The following is a 22,196-nucleotide window of genomic DNA, read 5'->3' as shown; positions in this document are numbered from 1 at the left end:
AACTACCTCAGGCCAGTTCTCAATGGAAAAATTAAAACCAAACTATTCTAATTACTGAAAAACAGATGTACAATTCAGTTTAATGACTTCATAGTTCTAATAGAGGGTCCCAGGTCTCAAAATGTTAACTCTGTTTTAGGCTGCACAGAATCATAAAACCCTACAGTGTGGAAAGAGGCCAGTCAGTCCATCAAGTCTGCACCTCTGAAGAGCATCGCACCTATTTCTAGCTGCCAACCCTATCCCTGTACCCCACATTTACCGTCGCTAATCCATCTTAAACAAAATCAGAATGCTGGAGAAACTCAGAAGATCTGCCAGCAACTGTCAGTGGGTGGAATGAGGAACATTCTTACACCCAACAGGGCAATTTTGCATGGCCAGTCCACCCAGTTTAGACTATGGAAGGAAACCAGATCACCTGGTGGAAACCCATGCAGAGAGGGGAAAACATACAAACTCCACACAGACAGATACCAATAGCTGCAATTGAGCTCCAGTCTTTGGTGCTGTGAGGCAGCAGTGTTGACCACTGAGTCACCACCATTCCACCCACTGCCGTGCTGGCAGACCTCTGAGTTTCTCCAGCATTTCCTTATTTTATTTAATAACTTCATACATAGTGTAAGACTTATTTTGTGAATTGATAGGTTGTACATATATAGAAAGTTTGCAGATGACACCAAAATTGATTGCAGAGGAGACAGCGAAGAAGGTTTTCTAAGATTACAGAGGTTTCTTGATGAAACGGGTCAAAGGGCTGGAAAGTGGCAGGTGGTGTTCAGTCTGGATAAGTGCAAGGTATTGCATTTTAATACCACAAAGGGTAGGGCTTACACAATTAATGGTAAGACCTTGGGTAATGTTGTAGAATAGAGGGACCTAGGGGTTCAGGTACATACTTCTTTGATGTTTGTGTCACATATAAACCGGGTGGTTTTACACACTTGCTTTCATTGCTCAGTCCTTTGGGTTCGGAAGTCATGTTGAGGTTGTACATGACATTAATAAGACCAGCTCTGGAATATTGTGTCCAGTTCTGGTCGCCCAGTTGTAGAAGGCTTTATTAAGCCAGAAAGGATTCAGAAGTGATTTACCAGAATGTTACTGAGAATGGAAGGTTTGAGTTATAAAGAAGTTTATAACATAATGAGGGGTATAGACAGAGTTAATTGCAGTTATCTTTTCCCTATGATGGGGGATATCAAGACTAGGGGACACATTTTTAAGGTGAGAGGAGAGACATTTTAAAAAAAGAGATGAGCATTTTATGCAAAGGCTGGTTTATGTGTGGATTGAACTTCCTGAGGAAGTGGTGGAAGTGTTACAATTACAACGTTTAAAAGAGATTTGGATAAATACATGAACAGGAAAAGTTTGGAGGGATATGGGCCAGGAGCAGGCAGATGAGACTAGACAAGTTTGTAATAATTTTCAGCATGAATAGGTTGAACTGAAGGGTCTGGTTCCATGGTTCCATGACTCTAACTTTGTGAGAAGGGAAAAATGTGGGTTAATGCATATAATTATTTCCAATCAGTTAAAGTTTAGAATAGTTTTGTCATATAGTCTAATATCTGACATTTTTCTTTTGCTTAAATATTGTCAATTTTTGACAAAAACACGGGTTGTGTAATGTGTTACTTATCACCAAAAAGCCATCTATTAATACATTCAGCGATTTCCTCCTCCACTTATCTTTGAAAATGTGTACTTTCCTATCTACAGAAGTAAACCATATATGAAGGTACAGACTGACATACATTTCAGATAGTGCGAGGAAATGGGGTTTGAACCAAATAAAATGTTTCAAACAATTTATTTTATATGTTTACTGTACTTGATAATTTCTACTTTTCTTGGAGAACATATTATCAGCACAGCATTCTAGTCAAAATAATATTCTATTTCAATTATACATTACAGTCCGAAAGATTACTGTTTTTGTATGATCCTGCTGCATTAACAGATTTCTTTAGAATAATGATTTTAAAGTGGCCTTTTCTTCTCATAAGTACACTTTTTTTTAACACATAAAAGTTATCATCATTCTGAAGTCTTCCGCAGAAATAGGTTGTGCCTGCAATTATCCACTTATTACACTTTGGCCGTAGGAGCACAGCTACAGGAAGATGGTAAGGGACAGAAGGAAAAGAATTGCCACTGATAGATCAAATGTACATTAATAGAATGACTTCAAGTGGCTATAGTAGGCTACAATGCGAGGGAAGAGATTGCAAAATTCAAGAACTAAGAGGGAAAGGTTCCCTACTTACTTTAACATTCATGTATTCTTTACAGTTGTAAAATTGATTCCTGAAAACAGTATCTATTCTTAAAAAGTTACATCTTAAGACCTATGAACAGTGAGTAACAAGTAAGTTCTATAAAAATAAAATAATTGTTTTGTATCTCCATTATATCAAGAAAAGATACACACATTCATAAAAAACACATTTATTGCATTTAAATTTATTAATTTTTGTAAACTTTGTATAAAACAGCAGTTCATTCATAGAGTCTCAGAGTGGTAGAGTCATACAGCATGGAAAAAGACCCTTCGGTTCAACTCATTCATGCCAACCAAGTTTCCCGAACTAAACTAGCCTGGTATCCATTTAAACCTTTGCTATTCATGTCAAAAAGTGTACCTGTCTAACTGTCCCTTAAATATTTAACTGTACCTGCATCTATCACTTCCTCTGGCAGTTCATTCCATACACGAACTACCCCCTGTGTGAAAATGTTGCCCCTCAGCTCCCTTTCAAACTTCTCCTCTCACCTTAAAAATAACCCTCTAGTTTTTAATTCCCCTACCTTAGGGAAAGAACCTTTGCTATTCACCTTTTCTATGCCCCTCATGATTTTACAGACCTCAATAAGGTCACCCCCCAAACTCCTAAGATCTAGTGAAAGAAGTGTCAGCCTATCCAGCCTTTCCATATAACTCAAACCCTTCACTCCTGGTAACATCCATATTAATGTCACCAATGTCCTGAACAACAGTAACATTGCATCCCAAACCCTATACTCCGTGGTCTAAGCAATGAAGTCAAGTGTGCCAAAGGCCTCTTTACCTTTCTATCTACCTGTAATGCAACTTTCGAAGAACTATGTACCCGAACCCCTCAGTCTCTCTGTTTGACAACACTTCTAAAGGGCCCTACCATTAACTGTTTAAGTCCTGCCTTTTCTTGTTTTACCAAAATGCATTACCTTGTATTTATTCTAACTAACCTCAATTTGCCCTACTCCATAGCCCATATGCCCAAGTGATCAAGATTCCTTTGTAATCTTAGATGGCTGAATTCGCTATCCACTATACCATCAATTTTGATTTTATCCACAAACTTACTAACCATACTCCTAAATTCTCATTCAAATTATTTATATAAATTCAGTGCAACAAGTACTGGAAATCATAGTGACATCAAAGAATCCAAAACTACATGGCAAACAAGCTGCGAAATGGAAGGCTTCTCACCTTTACATTTTAGTCGATCCTTGCAAAATCATAGAAGCATAAAAACTAACAGCAAGAGTAGGCCATTCAGGCCTTTGAACCTGAACTTCCATTCAATGCGATCATGGCTGATCCTCTATCTTAATGCCATGTTCTTGCTTTCTCTGCCTATCTATTGATGGCTTTAAAACCTAGGAATGTATCTGTCTCTTTCTTGAATATATTCAGTGACTCCACAGCCTTCTGTGGTAGAGAATTCCACAGGTACTCTTTGAACGAAGAAATGTTTCTTCATCTCGATCCTAAATGATTACCCCAAAACTTGGGAATGTATCCTTTGATTCTAGACCTCCTAATCAGGGAAAACATCATCTATTCAGTATAACCCTGTGAGAATTATAGAATTTTCAATTAGATCCTCTCTGATCCTTCTCAAATCTACTGAATACAGGCTGAGTCATACCAATCTCTCCTCATAGGACAGTCCTTGTCACCAGATTAGCAAACCTCCACTGCACTTCTTTGATGGAACATATAGTCTTTCTCTGATAGGGAGATCAAAATTGCATGAAACGCTCCAGGTGTGATCTCACCAAGGCCCTGTTTAACTGTGCTACTTCTGAACTCAAATCCTCTTGCAAAGAAAGTCAGTGTACCATTAACCTTCCTAATTGCTTGCTGCACCTGCCTGTCTACTTTCATTGATTGGAATACAAGGACATCCACAGTTCCCAACATAGCATCATTTAAAGAATACTCTTCCTTTCAGTTTTTTTACAATGAACTGTGTAACTGACATGTACTGCATCTGCCATGTGTCATGTGGCACTAGTCCAGTAATGAAAAACCTCATTCTCATGTCACCAGACAAGATGAAGTCAGAAGAAATAATTGTTTTTAACTCACCAGTCAATTTCAATGATCATAAAGGGCTGGGGTTTTAAAGGTCTTGACAGGTTCTTTTGATATTTTGATAGCTCTATGACACTTTAAAAGTACCAGTGAGATTATGTACTTTTTACACCCAAGCACATCTACTTTTAACAATCCCAAATATTGGGTACATCTCTCTGAAAGGGTACCTCATCTTTCCCAAAGACGTTCTCGCCACAGACATCTTCAGCTCAGATCCACAAGGGTACCTTATCTCTCTAAAATAGTATTCTGGCTGACCAGATAAACCCATGAGGTTCCGACCAGCTCTTAGCCTCAGTCACCAGCTTTGGGTTTTCAGACATGATATCACCAAATCACACAGGAATGGAGGTAGCTGATGATTTAAATTTTTAACTGAAAATAGCATGGTGAAAGTTTTGGTGTGTAACTGAGCAACACACTTAAATAAATATAAAATGAATAGTGTAGTATGATGTTGATTTAGCTGACAAGATATAGTCCTGTTCCAGTGCATATTGTACATTCTGTGTTCTGGATATAAGGCTTGCATAGTTCCCAATGACTTAAATATGTGAGAACTCTCTTGGCGGTGTGTGTTTTGGGAACTCTACTGTGCAGCTCCTGACAGAAGGGAAACCTATGAGCACTCGAGTAAAGTTAAGGCCTTTCAGGATTATGTGAGTTCCATGCTAATTTTATTCATTGTTGGAAAGTGGTTCTCTGCCTTTTGGAGGCAAAAATCAGTTCAATCAGAGGAGAGATTGTGTGTCTGTGTTTCTGTGTGTGTGTGATTCTGTGTGTGTGTCTGTATAATTGTGTGTGATTATATGAGATTCTGTGTGTCTGTGATTCTCCCACCATTGGTACACTCGACATGAATCATTAACTTGTCATCTTCCACTCTCATATTCCAGTCACTTTACATCTCCCAAAATGTGCTGGTTATCACTGGAGAACAGTCTCTACACACACTGATCCCAGTAGGGTATGGCTCCCACACACACTGACTCTCAGTAGGGTATGGCTCCCACACACACTGACTCTCAGTAGAGTTTGGCTCCCACGCACACTGACTCTTACTGGGGTACAGCTGCCACACACACTGATTCTCACTGGGGTACAGCTCCCACACACACTGATTCTCATTGGGGTAAAGCTCCCACACACACTTACACTCTCACTCACACTCTTACAGGTGTACAGGTTTTTTACCTGAGCCACGCAGGAACCAATCCTCTGCTGATCCATCGAACTGGCGTGATAGTGAGGGCATTAAACTAGAAAGTGGACTTGAGAAATCATGTGAAGAGGAAAGGACAAGGCAAAAAGGCAAGAGATCAATAAAAATGATGAGAATCAGAGCATGGAAGGAAAAGATACATTTAGGAGTGCACACAAAAATAAGGCTGAAATTTGTAAGCATTTTAAAAGGAGAAAACTAAGGAGTCTAGGTCTTATTGCCCGCAGCATTTATAATAAAACAGATGAATTATCAACTCAACTAGAAACTAATGATGATAGCCATTACAGTGACAAAACTGCAAGGTGACAAGGGCTGGGACCTGAATATTGAAGAGACTTGAAATTATAGGAAGCTAATGAAAGATGGTGGGATAACTCTGTGAATTAAGGAGGTCCTACGTTCAATAGTTAGAGATATTCTTAGTTCTAAAGATAAAAAATTAAAATCAGTTTTGGGTGGAGATCAGAAATAACAAAGGTAAGAAATCATGTGTGAAGATGGTTTATAGGCCTCCTTACAGTAATGATGCTGTTTTGATTGTCTGTACAAGAAGAAATAATGGGGCTTGTAAGAAATATATATAAATAGTCATGGCTAATTTTTAACACAGTTTGGAAGAATCACATTAGCAAAAAAAAAATCAGATTAGAAGAAGAGTTCACAGAGTGTTTTCAGAATAATTTCTGAGATCAGGCTATTCTATAGCCAATTGTGTACAATGAAAGAGGTTTCACTAATGACCTCACAACAAAGGGACCTCTACGTAGTAGTGATAATAATATAATTAAAGTTCATTTTCAACTTGAGGAAGAAAAAGGTGAGAAATGTGGGTGGAAGACTAGCATCCTAAACTTAAAGGCAAATGCCAGGGCATGAGGATAGAGTTGGTTAAAGTGAACTGGGAAAATGGGTTCAAAGGTAAGAACAGTAGAGAAACAATAGCAGACACTTAAGGTGTTTCATAACTCTCAGCAAAGATATATACTCTACTGAGAAGAAGCAACTCTGAGAAGAATGTGCTTTCTGTAGCTAACTAAGAAAGTTTAAAATTGTAACAAATTGATACAAAAAATATAACATTGCAATGATTATTGATAAGTCAGAAGATTCCACAAGAGTTTGAAATCAGCAAAGAATGACAAAAAAAGGAGCAAGAAATTAGAATATCAGGGAAAGGAAGCTTGAATTCTAAAAACAGATTTGGGTTCTTACAAGGTTTATTTAAAATGAATAGAGCAACTAATGTTCAGCATTGCTGATTGGAGAGTGAGACCAGGGATTGAATCATGAAAAACAAGGAAATGATGGAAGTATTGTACAGACATTTTGTGAATATCTTCACTGTACATTAAATAAAACAAGAATACATGAAAATCAAAATGTAAAAGTATGGGAGGAACCTAAGATAGTCATCATCACACGAGAAAAGGTATTGGGCAAACAATTAGATTTAAAGGCTGAAAGATGCCCTGGACCTGATGGCTTTTTTAAATAGATATTTTTATTGAAAGTTTAACATATTTTACAAGTTTACAAAATATAAAAAAAACCCAAGTATCAACATTGATATACAATTAAATCTTAAATAAATAATAACCAAAATTTAACAAAAGAAAAACACCAAAAAAAACTTAACTAACAACTAATCTAACCTACAACTCACCAGAGTGTATAATTAAGTCTCTTACATTATTCAAATAAGATAAAAAAAAAGACGGATAACACAGAAATTGGGTAGTGAGATACATGCTCGGAATGCATTAACATCAAATCGTAACTAAACCGTATTTGTGCAGGATTCCTCTCCCAAGGGGCCCTGGACCAGCCAGGTTCGCCATCTCAATTAAATAAAAGCCCTTGTTAGGATGGCCGAAATATCTTTATTTATATAATTCAAAAAGGGCTGCCATATTTTATGGAATAATGCGATCATTTGGTGCACCATATTTGTAAGGAAGTCAAGGGGAATACATTCCATAATTAATCTGTGCCAATTTGAAAGTCCAGGGGGACCCCCAGCCACCCAGTTTACCAAAATATTTTTCCTTGCATAGAAAGAGAGAATAGAAAACAATCTCTTCCCGTACATGTCCAGGGAGGGTAAGTTCGAAAAGCCCAAAAGGAGAGATACAGGGTCCACTCTAATTTCAATTCCTAAGATTTCTGTCAGAGCAGTTGCTACTTTAGTCCAATATCTATGGATCTTATCACGGTCCATAAGCAATGCACAAAAGTGCCCACCTCTATTTTACATTTGGGACACATTTGGAAATGCTCCTGCCTTAAATTTTGCCAATCGATCCGGTGCTATATGGGCCCTGTGATATCTTCAGCTGAATGGCCTGAGTTCTGTTGCAAATGGTGATACTTCTGGCATTTTCCCAAATGTCATTCCACGTTTCTATAGAGATTTCTTGTCCCAAATCCTGATCCCATGTTTTAAGCAGCTTGTCCATATATCCCGATACTTCATCATGTAATAAATGATAAATAGTACTGACGGAAGCTACTCCCATTGGCCATAGCACTCTACATTCTCTATCTGGTTTATAAAGACTATCTAATAACGTAGTCTTCTTCTGTATGTAATCACAAACTTGGAAGTATCGAAAGAGGTCTCCATTAGGCAATCCAAATTTCTGACACAGCTGTTCAAAAGACATCAGGACACCTTCTTTAAACAGATCCCCTAAACGAGATACCCCTGGATCTCCAGAGTTTCAAAGTGACATCTGTCAGCCACTTATATGGCTGGCTGGGTTCCTTTATCTGGAATCATAGACGACTCCTCATCACTATCGGAGCAGAGGGGGATGTTTTATGTGAGTTGCCCTCATTTTGTCGCATTATATTCCAAGCTTTAATTGTGTTTAGTATTAGAGGGTTTTTACAGTGGTCCATAATGATTTTCCTCTTGTCTGAAAATAAAAGGTTAATAAGTGGGCATTTTACTTTAGAAGTCTCGATGTCCAGCCAGATTGATTGTGGGCCAATCAGCTATGTAACAGAATAGGGAACTTAATTGATATTTCCTAAAATCTGGAAAATCCAGTCCACCCCTTGCCTGTGGAAGCTGTAGCTTCTTCAGCTTAATGAGGGGCCGTCTATGATTCCAAATAAAGGAACCCAGCCAGCCATATAATGTACGTAGTGCCAGCCTCGGCAGCATCACCGGAAGCATTCTCATAGGGTATAGGAGATGGGGCAAGACATTAATTTTAATTAGTGCTATTCTACCTAGCCAAGAATTGGAAGGTCTCCCCATCGCTGAAGGTCCTGCCTTATCCTTTCCAGTAAATGCACAAAGTTAGCCTTGTATAACTGACCAAATACTGGGGCAATAAAAATGCCTAAATATAAAAAACCCTCCAGGGACCACCGAAGGGGAAAGTGGGATCCGTCCAATAAGTGGGATATATTAGCAAGGCCACCCATTGGCAGAGCCTCCGATTTTGAGAAATTAATTTTGTAGCCTGAAAATACACTAAATGTATTAATAACTTGGATTAAGCGAGGCACGGACATCAGAGGATTACTGAGAAATAGGAGAACATCATCTGCATAAAGGGTAATTTTATGTTTACCTGTACCAATCCTCGGGGCCATTATATTAGGGTCAGCCCATATAGCTTCTGCTACTGGCTCAATTATTAGCATGAATAATAAGTGAGAGAGGACATCCCTGACGGCAGCCCCTATCCACACTGGAGCTATCCGAGCCTAATCCATTGGTAATCACAACTGCTTTTGGATCACTATACAGTGTTGAGTCCCATTTGGTAAACACCTTTCCAACGCCAAACCTTTCCAATGTGTAAAACAAATATGACCATTCAACCCTGTTGAATGCCTTTTCTGCGTCTAATGAGACTACTACTCCTGGTATCTTTCCCTGATGGCAGGCTTGAATCACATTCAAAACCTTTCTAACATTATTGGATGATCTACGGCCCTTAATAAACCCCATCTGGTCCTCCTTTATAAGATGTGGCAATACTCTTTCTAGACTCAATGCTAATGTTTTAGAGAGGATTTTAAAATCTACATTTAGCAAGGATATTGGTCTGTATGATGCACAATCTTCTGGGTCCTTTCCTTTTTTAAGGATAGGAGAGATATTTGCCTCTTTCAGCGAAGGCGGGAGATAGCCCTGACTGTATGAATAGTTATACATGTCTATAAGTGGACCAGCCAATATTCCTGTAAATTCTTTATAGAATTCAGCTTGAAAGCCATCTGGGCCAGGTGCCTTACCATTCTGAAGTTGCCTGATTGCGTCAAGTATTTCTTAGATAGTTAAGGGAACATTCAAGATCAATACCTGTTCCAGAGTTAGGTCCGGAAAGGTCAGGTTTTTAAAAAATGACTGCATCCTCCTAGTCCTGTCTTCACAATCCTGCGATTTATATAAATCAGAATAAAATTTTCTAAAGATTGCGTTAATCCTTTTACGATCATAAGTCAAAATACCTGCACTTTCCTTGATAGACATGATAGTTTGAGGGGCCTTCTTTTTTTTGCAAGAAATGCTAAGTATCTATCGGGTTTATCGCCAAATTCATATAACCTTTGTTTTGCAAATAATATTTCCGTCTTAGCCGTTTGGGTAAGCGTGGTGTTTAGAGCTGTCCTAAGGGCGTAATCCTTTGCAATTTGATAATAGAAGGTCTGTCAGTGTATGCTGTTTCAGCCGCTTTTAAACAAGCTTCGAGCAGATGCTGTTGTTCTCCTTTTAATTTTTTCTGGGTCGCTGAGTATGAGATGATCAAACCTCACATGTAAGCTTTGATGGTCTCCCACATCATTGATGGGTTGCTAGCCGTACCTGAATTAATTTCTCGAAAAGTTTTAAATTCTTGAGAGAAGTACTTTACAAATTTATATCTTTCATCAGGAAGGGGTCCATACGCCAAAGCTGGGGGGATGTCTCATTGTTCCTCTCCTTGATTTCCATATATACAGCAGCGTGATCGGAAATTGCTATACTACCTATTTTACAAGATGATATGGAATTTTAAAAAATCAAGGGGGAAAAACATATCGATTCTGGTATGACATTTATATGGATTGGAGTAAAAATAAAAATTTCTACTCTGTAGATGAAGACATCTCCATACATCTACTCGTCCTAATTCTTTGTTCAAATCCACCAATTGTCTAGATCTGGGGGATATTCCTGCAGTACTCTTGGAATCCTATCTATTTCCGGATCCATAGTACAATTAAAGTCTCCCCCTATAATTGTATGACGAGCACCGAGAGCCATCAATTTGGAGAAGGCTTCCGTTATAAATTTAAAAGGGTATGCCAGGGGACAATTTAAGATTTAAGATCCCATATTCCTCTCCATTTATAAGGGCTTTAATCAGAATATATCATCCAGATTCATCTTTTATCTGATTTAGGATTTTGAAAGGGAAATTCTTCCGAATAAGAATAACAACTCCACTGCTTTTTGAGCTAAAAGAAGAAAAAAAGGCCTGATCAAATCCACCCTGTTGTAATTTCAAGTGTTCTTTATCCAATAAGTGTGTCTCCTGTGGGAGAGCTATATCAACCCTTTCTTTCTTGAGGTTTGATAATATTTTCTTCCTTTGGCTGGTGAATTATTCCCCTTGACATTCCAGGTGCACCACTTAACTAACTGATCAACCATAATCGTCCGGGCAGATCCGAGACCCCTCGGGAGGGGAAGCGCTATCCAGAACATCCTGAGCATAGAGCATATAAAATTCACAAAATTAAAGGCTCTCTGATACACTCACAACAGTATAATAAAAAAAAACGTATTTAAATGGAGATTTTCCCCCTTGTTCCCGGGGGTATCACTTCCTTTCCAAACACCCATCATATCCTCTCCCAACCAGTGCCCCACCTTTGACCCAGGTGCTCCTTAATAGGTTGAAGAAAATTCAAATATACTACAGAGCTAGAGTTTACAGTGAGCACCCTACCGCTCCCCCCCCCCCCACACCAACCCCTGGACATATTTGGTAATGTTAATACCATGTATAAACATATATAACTATAAAATTACAGCCTCAACAAGTAATAGTTAGATATAATAATACAAAATAACAAGGGAAAAACAACCCTGCTCCTAGAGACAGAGATAAAATAGGATAAGGTAACCACCTCCCCCCACCAACATTAACTAGATCCCCTGGCCTATATATATAATCTATATATAGAATAAAAAAAGGGGGGGGGAGAAAATTGTTAAGTAGCGAACAAATAAATAAATCCCTCTCCCCACACCCAAGATAATATTAAACAGTAAGGTAAAAAAAATGGGATTAATAAAAAAAGGGGGGATGTAAACCGGAGTGGGGGGAAAGCAAACCAACATTAATTAATTCTTTTAATTTATCTAAGAGAGTTCAAAAATTCCTTGGCCTTTTCCGGTGATCTGAAGTTATACATGGATCCTTCATGGCTAAAACATAGTGTCGCTGGATAGCACAAGGAGTACTGAATATTTAAGTCCCTTAAACACTTCTTCGCCTCATCAAACGCCTTCCTCTTTTGGACCAGAATTGGAGAAAAGTCCTGGAATAACATGATCTTGGATCCTTTATAGATCATGGCTTGGGGATCTTTTCCAAGATTTCTGGAGGCTTCTAAGAGTATCTGCCTCTTCTTATAAATCTGCAGCTGGAACAGTACCGGGCGGGGGCGCTGGTTCGAGCCGGGCCCACATATTGCAACCCAGTTGGCCCATTCCACCCTTACCTGGCCTGATCCAGCCTCCAGATGTAAAAGCTGTGGAAGCCACTATTCAAGGAACACTGTAAGCTAGCCTTCCGCCATCTTGGATCCCCCAGGACCTGATGGTTTTTATTCTCAGGTGTTAATAGAAGTAGCTGAAGAAATAGTAAATATATTAATAGTGACCTTCCAAAGTCCACTAGATTCTAGAAATATCCCACTAGATTGGAAAAAGATTCATGCAACATTGTGATTCCTGAAAAGGCAGACAGAAAGAAGGAAATCAGAGAGCTGGTAGTCTAACATATGTCAGGGGGAAAATGCAATAAATCAAACATCCAAACATACAGATTGGGGGGCAGAAGACCATTTAGCCCCTTGAGCCTACTCTGCCAGTTGGATCGTGGTTGATCTGATTGTAACCTCAAATCCACATTCCTGCCTACCCCCATAAGATTTCAGTCCATTGCTCAATAAGAATCCATCCCTGCTATAGAAAAGAGGTTGTTAAAATTGAAAGGGTGCAGAAAAGATTTATATGGATGTTGCCAGGATTGGGCCTTTCAGCTATGGAAACTGGCTGAATATATTGGAGCGTTGGAGGCAGAGGGGTGACTATATGTTTATAAAATCACGAGGGGCAAAGGATAGGATGAATAGCTAAGGTTTTTGCTGAGGGTATGGGAATCCAAAACTAGAGGGCATGGGTTTAAGAGAGGGGAAAGATTTAAAAGGGACATAAGGGGCAACGTTTTCATGTAGATGGTGGTGCACATATGGAATGAGCTGCCAGAAGAAATGGTGGAGGCTTGTACAATTATAACATTTAAAAGGCATTTGCATGTGTACATGAATAGAAAGGGTTTAGAGGGATGTAGACCAAATGCTGGCAAATGGGAATGAATTAGTTTAGGTTATCTGGTAGGCATGGACAAGTTGGACAGAAGGGACTGTTTGTGCTGTACATCTCTGTGATTCTAAATGCAGAGATCTCCATGTAGTGGCTGATGTAAAATAGTGGTATGATAGAAAATAAGTAATTTTATTTTGCCTGAATTTCTAAAAGGTGTTGGGACTCCATTTTAAACATTGTTATTGACCAATTACACTTTCAGGAGGTCTGGATGAAATTTCCTTTGTGACATATGTCATGGATTTTTAAGCTAGGTGACCGCTTCTAACAAAAATTATCTTCAACAATGTCAGATTCGTTAAGAAATATTTTGTGCTGAATGAGAAAACAAATTCATGGTTACACAGTAATCTTGAAAAAATCAAATGTTGAAGGAAAAGGTTGGAGGCAATCTTGACAGAATTTTGTAAGTATTTCTTTGCAGAAATATACATGGCAGGCATAGATCTATAAGTCAACAATCAAAGCTTTAGTCTGTATCTATTTAAAAGAGTAAGTAAATTTTCCCTTAATTTCCACCACCTACATGCAAATAAGTACAATTAATATGCAATTACCCATGCATCAGACTGTAACAGATATATTTTAATTTGTGTGGATACATTCATTTTTGAATGTGTCAATGATATTATAATCCAGAATATTTCCTCACCTGGTGAAGAATTATCCACAAACACACTGAAGAAAGTGGATCTCTATTGTAAATCATGGTGTAGAATTAATCTTTTCATATAGTTAGTTTGTGCTCAATACAGTAGAATTATCTTTATTTGCTTGTACTTTGAAGAGAAAAACACTCTTAAACTGTCAGGATATTAGCATTCATCATTTCTGTCCTTGTGCCACTGTCTGTATCACAGGTAACCCTGAAGACTAAGTAGGAGTTGAATATTTATTGTAGGATATTTTAGGAGTTTGCTGAGGCGAGCTGATAGAATACAATTTATGTTAAATTGCAATCACAGTTGTATCCATTGTAAATTACTGATAGTGCTATATGGCAAATTGCCATTGTTCATGCTTCTATGATCAATTTATTTTTATATGTGTCTAGACAGTAGTTTAAACTATTACAAAGTGGTCCAGGGTGTGAGTATTTTATATCTTCTCCAGGGGTATTTTCAGTGTTATCCGGGACCTATCCAGTGATCAGGCTGATTTGTTCGATTTGGGTAACTTTCAGGGTGCCTGAGGGTTAATGATGTGCATTTCAGTTTGAAGATAGGTAGTCTGCTCATGGAAACTGGCATCACGCTATTTATGTGAGATAGAAGTAGTTGGAAAAAAGCCTGCAGTGTAAGAATGAAATATGGTTAAACTGAATAGACTGTAACCTCAGATTGTGGTAAGGACAGAACTTGTCACAACCACACTCAAACAAGACGAGTCACAAACAGCAGGAAATTCAAACACATTAACACACTGTACTTGTATATGTTTTGCAGTAGCTCTCACTGAGAAATATGACCTTTCATTTTGTTTTGATCTAGTAAAGTACTTCACAATAGATATAACTATGTGTTTTTAACCTTTAATATTAACTTTCTTGTCTCCATGAGCTTTCTTATCTTTTGAATATTAGCTTTCTTATCTTTTTTTCAATCTTGCTGCCTTTGCTTGAATGTAATAAGGTCATCTGACCACTTCTACGTTATTTCTACTGACAGTTTGGGTTTAATGATGTTTCATTTGAAAGGAAGTCTTGTTCAACATGCAGTTAGTGGTGAGAGATGGATTGGCACTGATATTGTAGTTAATTTTTGACAGGCAGCTTAATCAGATTTTAAAGAAAAGTTATTTAACTAACCAACCTTTATGACTTCTGTGTTAATCCTTCTGGAATGTATACTTGAACTGTTCTGGCCTATAAAGAGGCCCATTGTTACCATCTACCCATTGCATAAAATAGTTACCAGTTCCACTGTTTCCTTTTATACAAGAACAGTCAAATCTCCCACCAACAAGAAATCATGCCACACCTAAAGTACTTACTGAAGCACAGAACCACCCAGCCAAAGCAGGTGAGTCCTTGGCAGGAAGGCATTCCTACCAGTATAGTCTAGACAGTGATATAAAATGTATTGCATCACTCTGTCACCAGCACTGACGCGTGTTGGAAAAATGTAGCTCGCAAATGACATTAGATTCCATTTTGTTTGAATATAATATCCAATTTAATAGAAAAGACTAAAATCTATTGTGCATTATATAAGTAATCATGTCTAAAGGGCAGTGAATGAGCAGACATATTCCATATTAAAAAATCAGCTCTTCTTATAGGCTTATTTTTCTGTAATAGCTGAGAATGCTCTAATAGGATGAAAGAATAAAATAATATGGAATTTTTCTCACAGAGGCAGACCATTCAGTGCAACCATTTAATAGCTCTATTCAGGAGATTCATCCCACTCCAATTACCTCCTTCAACTCTGCACCCTCATCACTCCTGCATTCCTCTATCCCCATCAAGTCCCTAAAACTCTCTATTCAACATTCTCACCATACTCTGTGTAATGAAATTCTTGTTAATTTATATTTGATCTGCTAGTAGTTAACTATTCATGCCCATTTGCAAAATGGAATTAAATAGGATTTATAATCCAGAAATAGAGCCATGTGGTCCAACAGTTTTAAGCTGTTGTTTATACTCCAAATGAGCTTCAGTTCCTGCCTCTTTCATCTATCAGCATATCATTCTCTTTCTTTTCTTCTCATGTACATACTTCTCTGCCCCACACTGTTAATCACCTCAACCACTGAGTATGGTAATGAGTTTCACATTCTAACCACTCTCTAAATAAAGAAATTCCACTCACAAGTGGAAATAGTTTCTTAGTACCCACTCTATTAAAACTCTTCATAATTTTACAAAGTTCCTGAGCTACAAATCTTCTCAAACAGCATTTACAAAGCTGTATCAGATCTCCTCATAGTTTTCTTTTTACCAAAAAGAAACCTGAACATGTTGAAAAATCCTCGATTGTATCATCCAATCTTAATTCTGATAATAGTCTTGTAAAACGGTTCTACATTTGCCTAATGCTTAATATCATTGCCAGACCGTAAGTGTGGAAGCATTAAAAAAATAAACATATAATAAAAAAATGGGAGTTAAGAGAGAACATAGGAGGAGCATTTCTCATAGAAATGATAAGCCATAAATATTACCACGGAATGCCATTTAACCAAACAACATAGAACAACATAGAAGAAAATACTGGAAAAATGCAGTTCTCCGAATCTGTAAAAAGAAAGAAGAATTAATGTCTTGAATAGTGAACTTTCATCAAAACTTGAAAGACTAAAATTAAGTCAATTAATCTATTTGTTCAAAGAAAGGGAGGCAGAACAACAGGTTCACAGGTTCAAGAGCACAAATGTCTGACTGCAATTACAGTAGAAAGTTAACAGCCTGTGAGTAGGTCTTCATGTTACTGGCAAAGGGAGGAAAGTGTTGGATAGCATGCAAAGATCATTTTGCTTTAGTCATGGAAAGGGCTAAAATAAAAGAATAAAAAATAGAGGCAAGAAGAAACTAGGATGACAGAAATTGATATGATGAAATGAGAGATAGCTAAATCAGTCATCAAGAAATTTATGTGCAGATGAGAGGACTCAAATGCTATGGAGGAAAATGAGAAATTGTTCCCAAAGTTATAAAGAATTCAGTGACCTGCATATAATGCTAAATGTTGAAACAATTGACAGGATTGGGAGAAGCTATAGAGATAATAAACGACAATGATGTCAGGGTTATACTTGTGGTCAGAAAACAGAGTCGGAATTACAGGATCGCTCCAATAGAAAGGATATTGCATTGCATGGAGTAACAAGCATGCGCCAGTTTGAAGGAAGTACATGTGAATCTCAGTGATGTGAAAGGAGTGTTTAGGAATCTGGTAAATGATTTGTGAATAAGCAAATTGCACCTACTGGTGTTCTTTGAGAAAATGCTATTGACATAACAGTCCCATGCATGGTCAATGAAAGGAAGTACTAGTTGAAGTCATCTTTCTGATGAAAAGAATAATATAGTGAAATAGTGAGAAGGTGGAAAGTTTTGATAAGATCAATGGAAATGGTCCTTACTTTTCCCAAAATTATCATTCCCAGATTTTAAAATTCAGTCCAAGTTTTCGAATAACAGCAAAAGCCTTTCAGACAATCTTCATTATATTATGGAATTTGGTATATCACAGCAGCGGTGAAGGAGCAGATGTAGCTTGTGTTCAATGGATTATCACTCATACTGGTGCACATGACAACTGAAAATGTTAATTGCTAACTACAATGTTGCTCATAAAAGCAAAAACACATATCTTACATTACAAATGCTTAATTTTAGTTCAATAAACGATCACTTTGATGTCACAAGTTGCTTTATGAATATTCATTATTAGTGTTGAAGAAACCTAAGTTAAGATCCTACTTTGCTTAATTTGTATTCTCATTAGGCAAATGTAAATTAATAAAGAGGGCTACATAAATCTAATAACATCCTGTCAGAATAGTTAGATCATTTTGTCCAGTCTTTTGACAACATACCATTACATATGTCAAAGTTCATTCAAGCTGTCAGAATAACTAAGAATTTCCTTAGGCATTGCTTTGAAAGCCACTGTTACTTCATTGCTGACCTTTAGGGCACCCTCTCAGTGAAATTCCCAAACTTGCATTGAAAGACAGCTTTAGCACAGTTTAATGCTGACTTTTGATGCAGAGCATTGAGGACAATTGAAGCAAGTCCAAATTTCTTCAATCTTGCATGCTGATTCTGTGAAACCTCTGTCAAAACCTGTTGCCTCTTTTGTAATGTGTTTTGTTATGCACATTTCCTGAATTGATGCCATTTCTCTAGATTTCCCAATTTACATTTGATAAAGTGATTTTTCTTGTGTTTTCTGGGTCTTTCCTTGGTCAATGATACTTAAAAATGTGAAAAGTGCACTGCATTTTCTATATATTCGAATGCATCTTAACAGCACTAGAATGTTCTGCATTAAAAACAAAAAAATGTCCACAACTGTATTTTCTTAAAAACACTCAGCCAATTGTGCATGACTGATGGTTTGGGAGCTTCAAACTAGAAGCTTAAAGAAAGAATATTGTGGAAGTTCATTGCTTGCCTGGGACACTGTTAACTGATGCTGACTTTTGATTTGTTTTTCATGGTTGTTATGTTCCATCATAAGCTCATGAGACTGTTTATAAGTTTCTGGATAATTTATCAATGTGAAGGCTAGTGTAAATTTCAGAGAAAAACATTATTGAGGCGAAGACTTTGACGAGGGCAAGGCTGAGATGCTATCAAGAGTAAGGAAAAGAAGATTGAGGTTGCTGAGTGAGTAATTTCAATCCTTAAATTTCTCCATCCTCATGCCACCTCCTACCATCACCTTGCATTTACTGCACTCATAGTTCGCTTGCACACCCTTGAGCTTCCCTAATCAATTGCGGGCGCACAACTACTATATTTTTGACCCAAGGTTTGTTGAGATTGGTAGTTATTCCCCTTCCTCACGCTTGTAGCTCAGCCCTTCCATTGTGCTATTGATATCAAAAGACCCTCAAAAGTCCCACTTTGTCACACTAACAAGGCAGTCATTGCCGAGTCACAATTACTAATGATGTTCTAAATGAATTGTAGTACATTATCTCACAATCTCCTCAACAGGAAACATGAGCAATGCCCTAATACCTTTGCATTACAGAGTATGTCCTAGCTATTTTTGAGGAAACAGCTTGGAATGAGGCACAAGCGTTGCTGCAGAGATAAATAATGGAGGACTGTGAAATTGTTGGCTGTGTTGAACAATGTGACAGATGTAGAATCAAATAGATGTAAGCAAAGAATGATTGACAGGTTTTAGCAAAGAAATGCTTTCAATACACTCTAAGCCATTTATCATAGTAGATAAGTTTGAGGTGTAATGCTGGTCAGAGAGGAGGAAAGGATTGGGATTAGGCTTTTTGAGTTCTAAGAGAGTTATATTAAATGTTAAATTTGAACCATTTCTTTCTCTTTCCACACATGATGGCAGACTTGCTGAGTGTTTCCAGCACATTTTGCTTTTATTTCAGATTTCCAGCGTTATTGCCTTTATTTTTTTAAATATAGTCCTTCTGGGCTGTGCATTGTCTCCATATTGCTGTTTATGTGGAGTTATTTTGAAATTAACTATTGCATACATCAATGACAGCTAAAATAGATTTAACTAATAAGAAATCTTTAACTGTTATTTTGGTTTCTTGCTTTTCTAGAGAAACTTTGAAATGTGGTAACAATTGAAGCTAAAACAAAACTTAATCAACTGAATTAGGAGCAGAAAGCTAGTTAATGTTAACTAAAAATTTGTGAGATTGCTGCATTCTCTGGTCAAAGTTCATTATCCCTTTCAGTGTTATGGCAACTTTCTGCAGATTAATAGACGGATCTGAAGCTATAACGTTGCTCTTTGTTTCTGACTCCAAAACTGGATCAAGTTTCTTCAGTACTTCATACAGAGAAATAACATCCCTGTATTTGGAAATACTTGCATTATTTTAATAACAGGAATGCATCTATCTCCAAACTCCACTCAACCCTTCTGTTAGCATGGCTGAGGTTTAGATCTCACAAAGTGTGATAAATTGCCTCCATCATATATTATTGAATTCTTGCTTTGACTACTTGGCTGTTTATACTTTGTCTCATGGCCATCAAGTAACAAACTAGAAAACAACTTAAATATCTGGCTCATAGAACTGCTGTGATGGATCTTACAAATTGGAACAACTTCACAGTTTCAGTTGTACAAACTTAAATCCTGCTGGCCCCCAAATTTTAGTGGAAAGACCAGAGATCAACCAGAATTCAGGAAAAGGTGAAAGTTAAATCATTGCTCAGCCATTGTTGATGTAGGTTTGAATAATTGACTGAAGAGTGACATTGATTGCCATTTTGGAGCAGGTTACCTGCCCATAAGGTTTGATGCAGAAAGTGCATCATGGCTTAGACAAGTTTGTACATGCAAAAAAAAAAATTCTTCACTGCTAAGATGGCATTAGAGACGGGACCATATACTATGATACCTCGCCCAGGACCTTGATTTTCCAATCCGTGATCTCTACATGTGTGACACACCAAGGAGAAGGCAAGATCTCAGACTACCTCTTTAATGGTCTTCCCTTTTACAAAATAAATAATGATGGAGCAACACTAACAGCGTGCATTAAGTATTTAAAGCATTTCACAAACTGCCTCAAAAGTGCCAGATGCCTGTCAGTCAGTTCGTCAGGACTGAAATCAACAAGTGAGCATGGCCCATCTTTTTAAGCAGAAAGGATTGCAGCATTAGAATGGAAGAAATGGATTTGACATTGAGAGGTTGTTATGCACCTTTTGCTTTGAAAGGCAAAGCTTGGCTTTGGGTAGAACATTCTTGGACCTATAGTGGTAGGTGTGAAGGTGGGATTTGCTAGGACAATAGAGAGGAAGCTGCATCGGAATGATTCCCCTTGCATTCCCAAGGGGATAGCTAATTTAAATGATTACGGCCACAAATGGAGGTGATTTATGAGCACATTGAATTTTTGTCTGCAATGGGTTAGTCCTCCCACTACATTTGGGAGGTCATCATTCCCTCGTAGCAGTATGGCAACCATCAGAGCTGGAGACTCCAGGCCTCAACAAGGAGATCGGTGGCAGGAATGGATGATCTGCTGGCCCTATTGAGTCATCCAAAGGCATTTCTTTTCTGATCAACGAACCCCGTCCCTGCCTGCACCAGCCTGCCCCATTAAGACATATCATTTTCCCCCTCAAGGTCTTAGACCTACCTTGAAAGTGCTTACTATTCACTCTTGGAGCTGCTCAGACAGGGCTTCATGTTGGGTTGACAGCAACAAGAGCCCATATGCTGTCCTTAATAGGATGGTGAGAACAGTGTTGGACAATTAGAAGGCTGTCTATACGGATAAGCTGCCAATAAAACTACCGAGCCAATGCCCCTGGTGCAAGATAAATGTGGGGTTAGGTCCAACATTGGAGTCCAAAGCCTGTGGTAAAATCCTATCTGTCAGGTTTGCTCAAATGCATTTTTAAAGTGCTTTCCTTCATACTGATTCATCTAAATACTGGTTGATTTTCACATCCAGCATTGCATAGCACAACCCTATTCAACATTCAGTTACAGAGGTATGGTTCACAGGCACAGCAATATGTTCTTCCACAATACTATTTTTAAAATAACTTCTGAACAATGGCAATTTGATTGTTCCTGCAGGAAGTGGGGAAACCAAAACAAATTATACATAGTTTATACAATTAACAAGTCCAAACTAATTGACAGCTGAAAATATTTGTAAAGCAGAACATATATGCTGCATACATAGGTTGGATTTGTAATATCCAAGTAATATCTAATATCATTTTAAATTAATGTTATCGTGCTAATTATTTTTTCTTGTTCACTTACAGACATAAAAATGTTTCTAATTTTTGGCGCAATTGCTTTGGGAAGCCTTGTATTGGTCATCAGTGTTGTTATTATAATATGTGTGTGGAGGTATGTATTCTGTGATCTACATAACTTGTGCAAAGCAAATAGACCAATGAAATGATTAATCTGAATCATAGGAAAGTACATTATTCTTTTCCACAGGAGCAAGAAACGGAAAGCAAGCAACACACAGTTCCAAAAAGGCACCACTGAAAGACATAACGTAAGACAATATTTGTTGTGATTTAACCTAATTAACTGTGAATTTAAATCTAACAATGTGACATTATCAACAAAGATCGAAATCAAAGAAGACCAGTACAGTTCCAGCCCCTTGATGCATTAAATGATGAAGAGAAATATTGTATTCTCAGCAGAAATACCAAACTGCTGCCTTTGACTTCCAATACAACCCTTTCTGCCACATCCAATGATAGGAATTGGAAGGTAGAATGGATTCAACTACTGTCCCTCCAACTTTAAAACATGGAT

General features: G+C 37.7%; 1 protein-coding gene across 4 annotated transcripts in view; it reads left to right on the top strand.

Annotated features, from left to right (window-relative positions):
- cd226 (CD226 molecule) overlaps positions 1 to 22,196 on the top strand; it is a 60,078-nt gene that overhangs the window by 34,089 nt on the left and 3,793 nt on the right. For 2 of the 4 annotated variants that reach the window (XM_060824292.1, XM_060824294.1), the window contains 3 exons: positions 15,165 to 15,245; positions 21,683 to 21,770; positions 21,867 to 21,927. In XM_060824292.1, coding sequence (XP_060680275.1) covers positions 15,165 to 15,245; positions 21,683 to 21,770; positions 21,867 to 21,927 — 230 coding nt within the window. Of the gene's footprint in view, positions 1 to 15,164; positions 15,246 to 21,682; positions 21,771 to 21,841; positions 21,928 to 22,196 lie in introns of all 4 variants that reach the window. The other 2 variants (XM_060824295.1, XM_060824293.1) reach the window with 2 other exon arrangements.

The sequence above is a fragment of the Hemiscyllium ocellatum genome, chromosome 4, assembly GCF_020745735.1.
Source record: "Hemiscyllium ocellatum isolate sHemOce1 chromosome 4, sHemOce1.pat.X.cur, whole genome shotgun sequence".
NCBI classification, from domain to species: domain Eukaryota; kingdom Metazoa; phylum Chordata; class Chondrichthyes; order Orectolobiformes; family Hemiscylliidae; genus Hemiscyllium; species Hemiscyllium ocellatum.
Note: the sequence above shows the minus strand (reverse complement) of the source record. Positions and strands in the feature narration are given on the sequence as shown.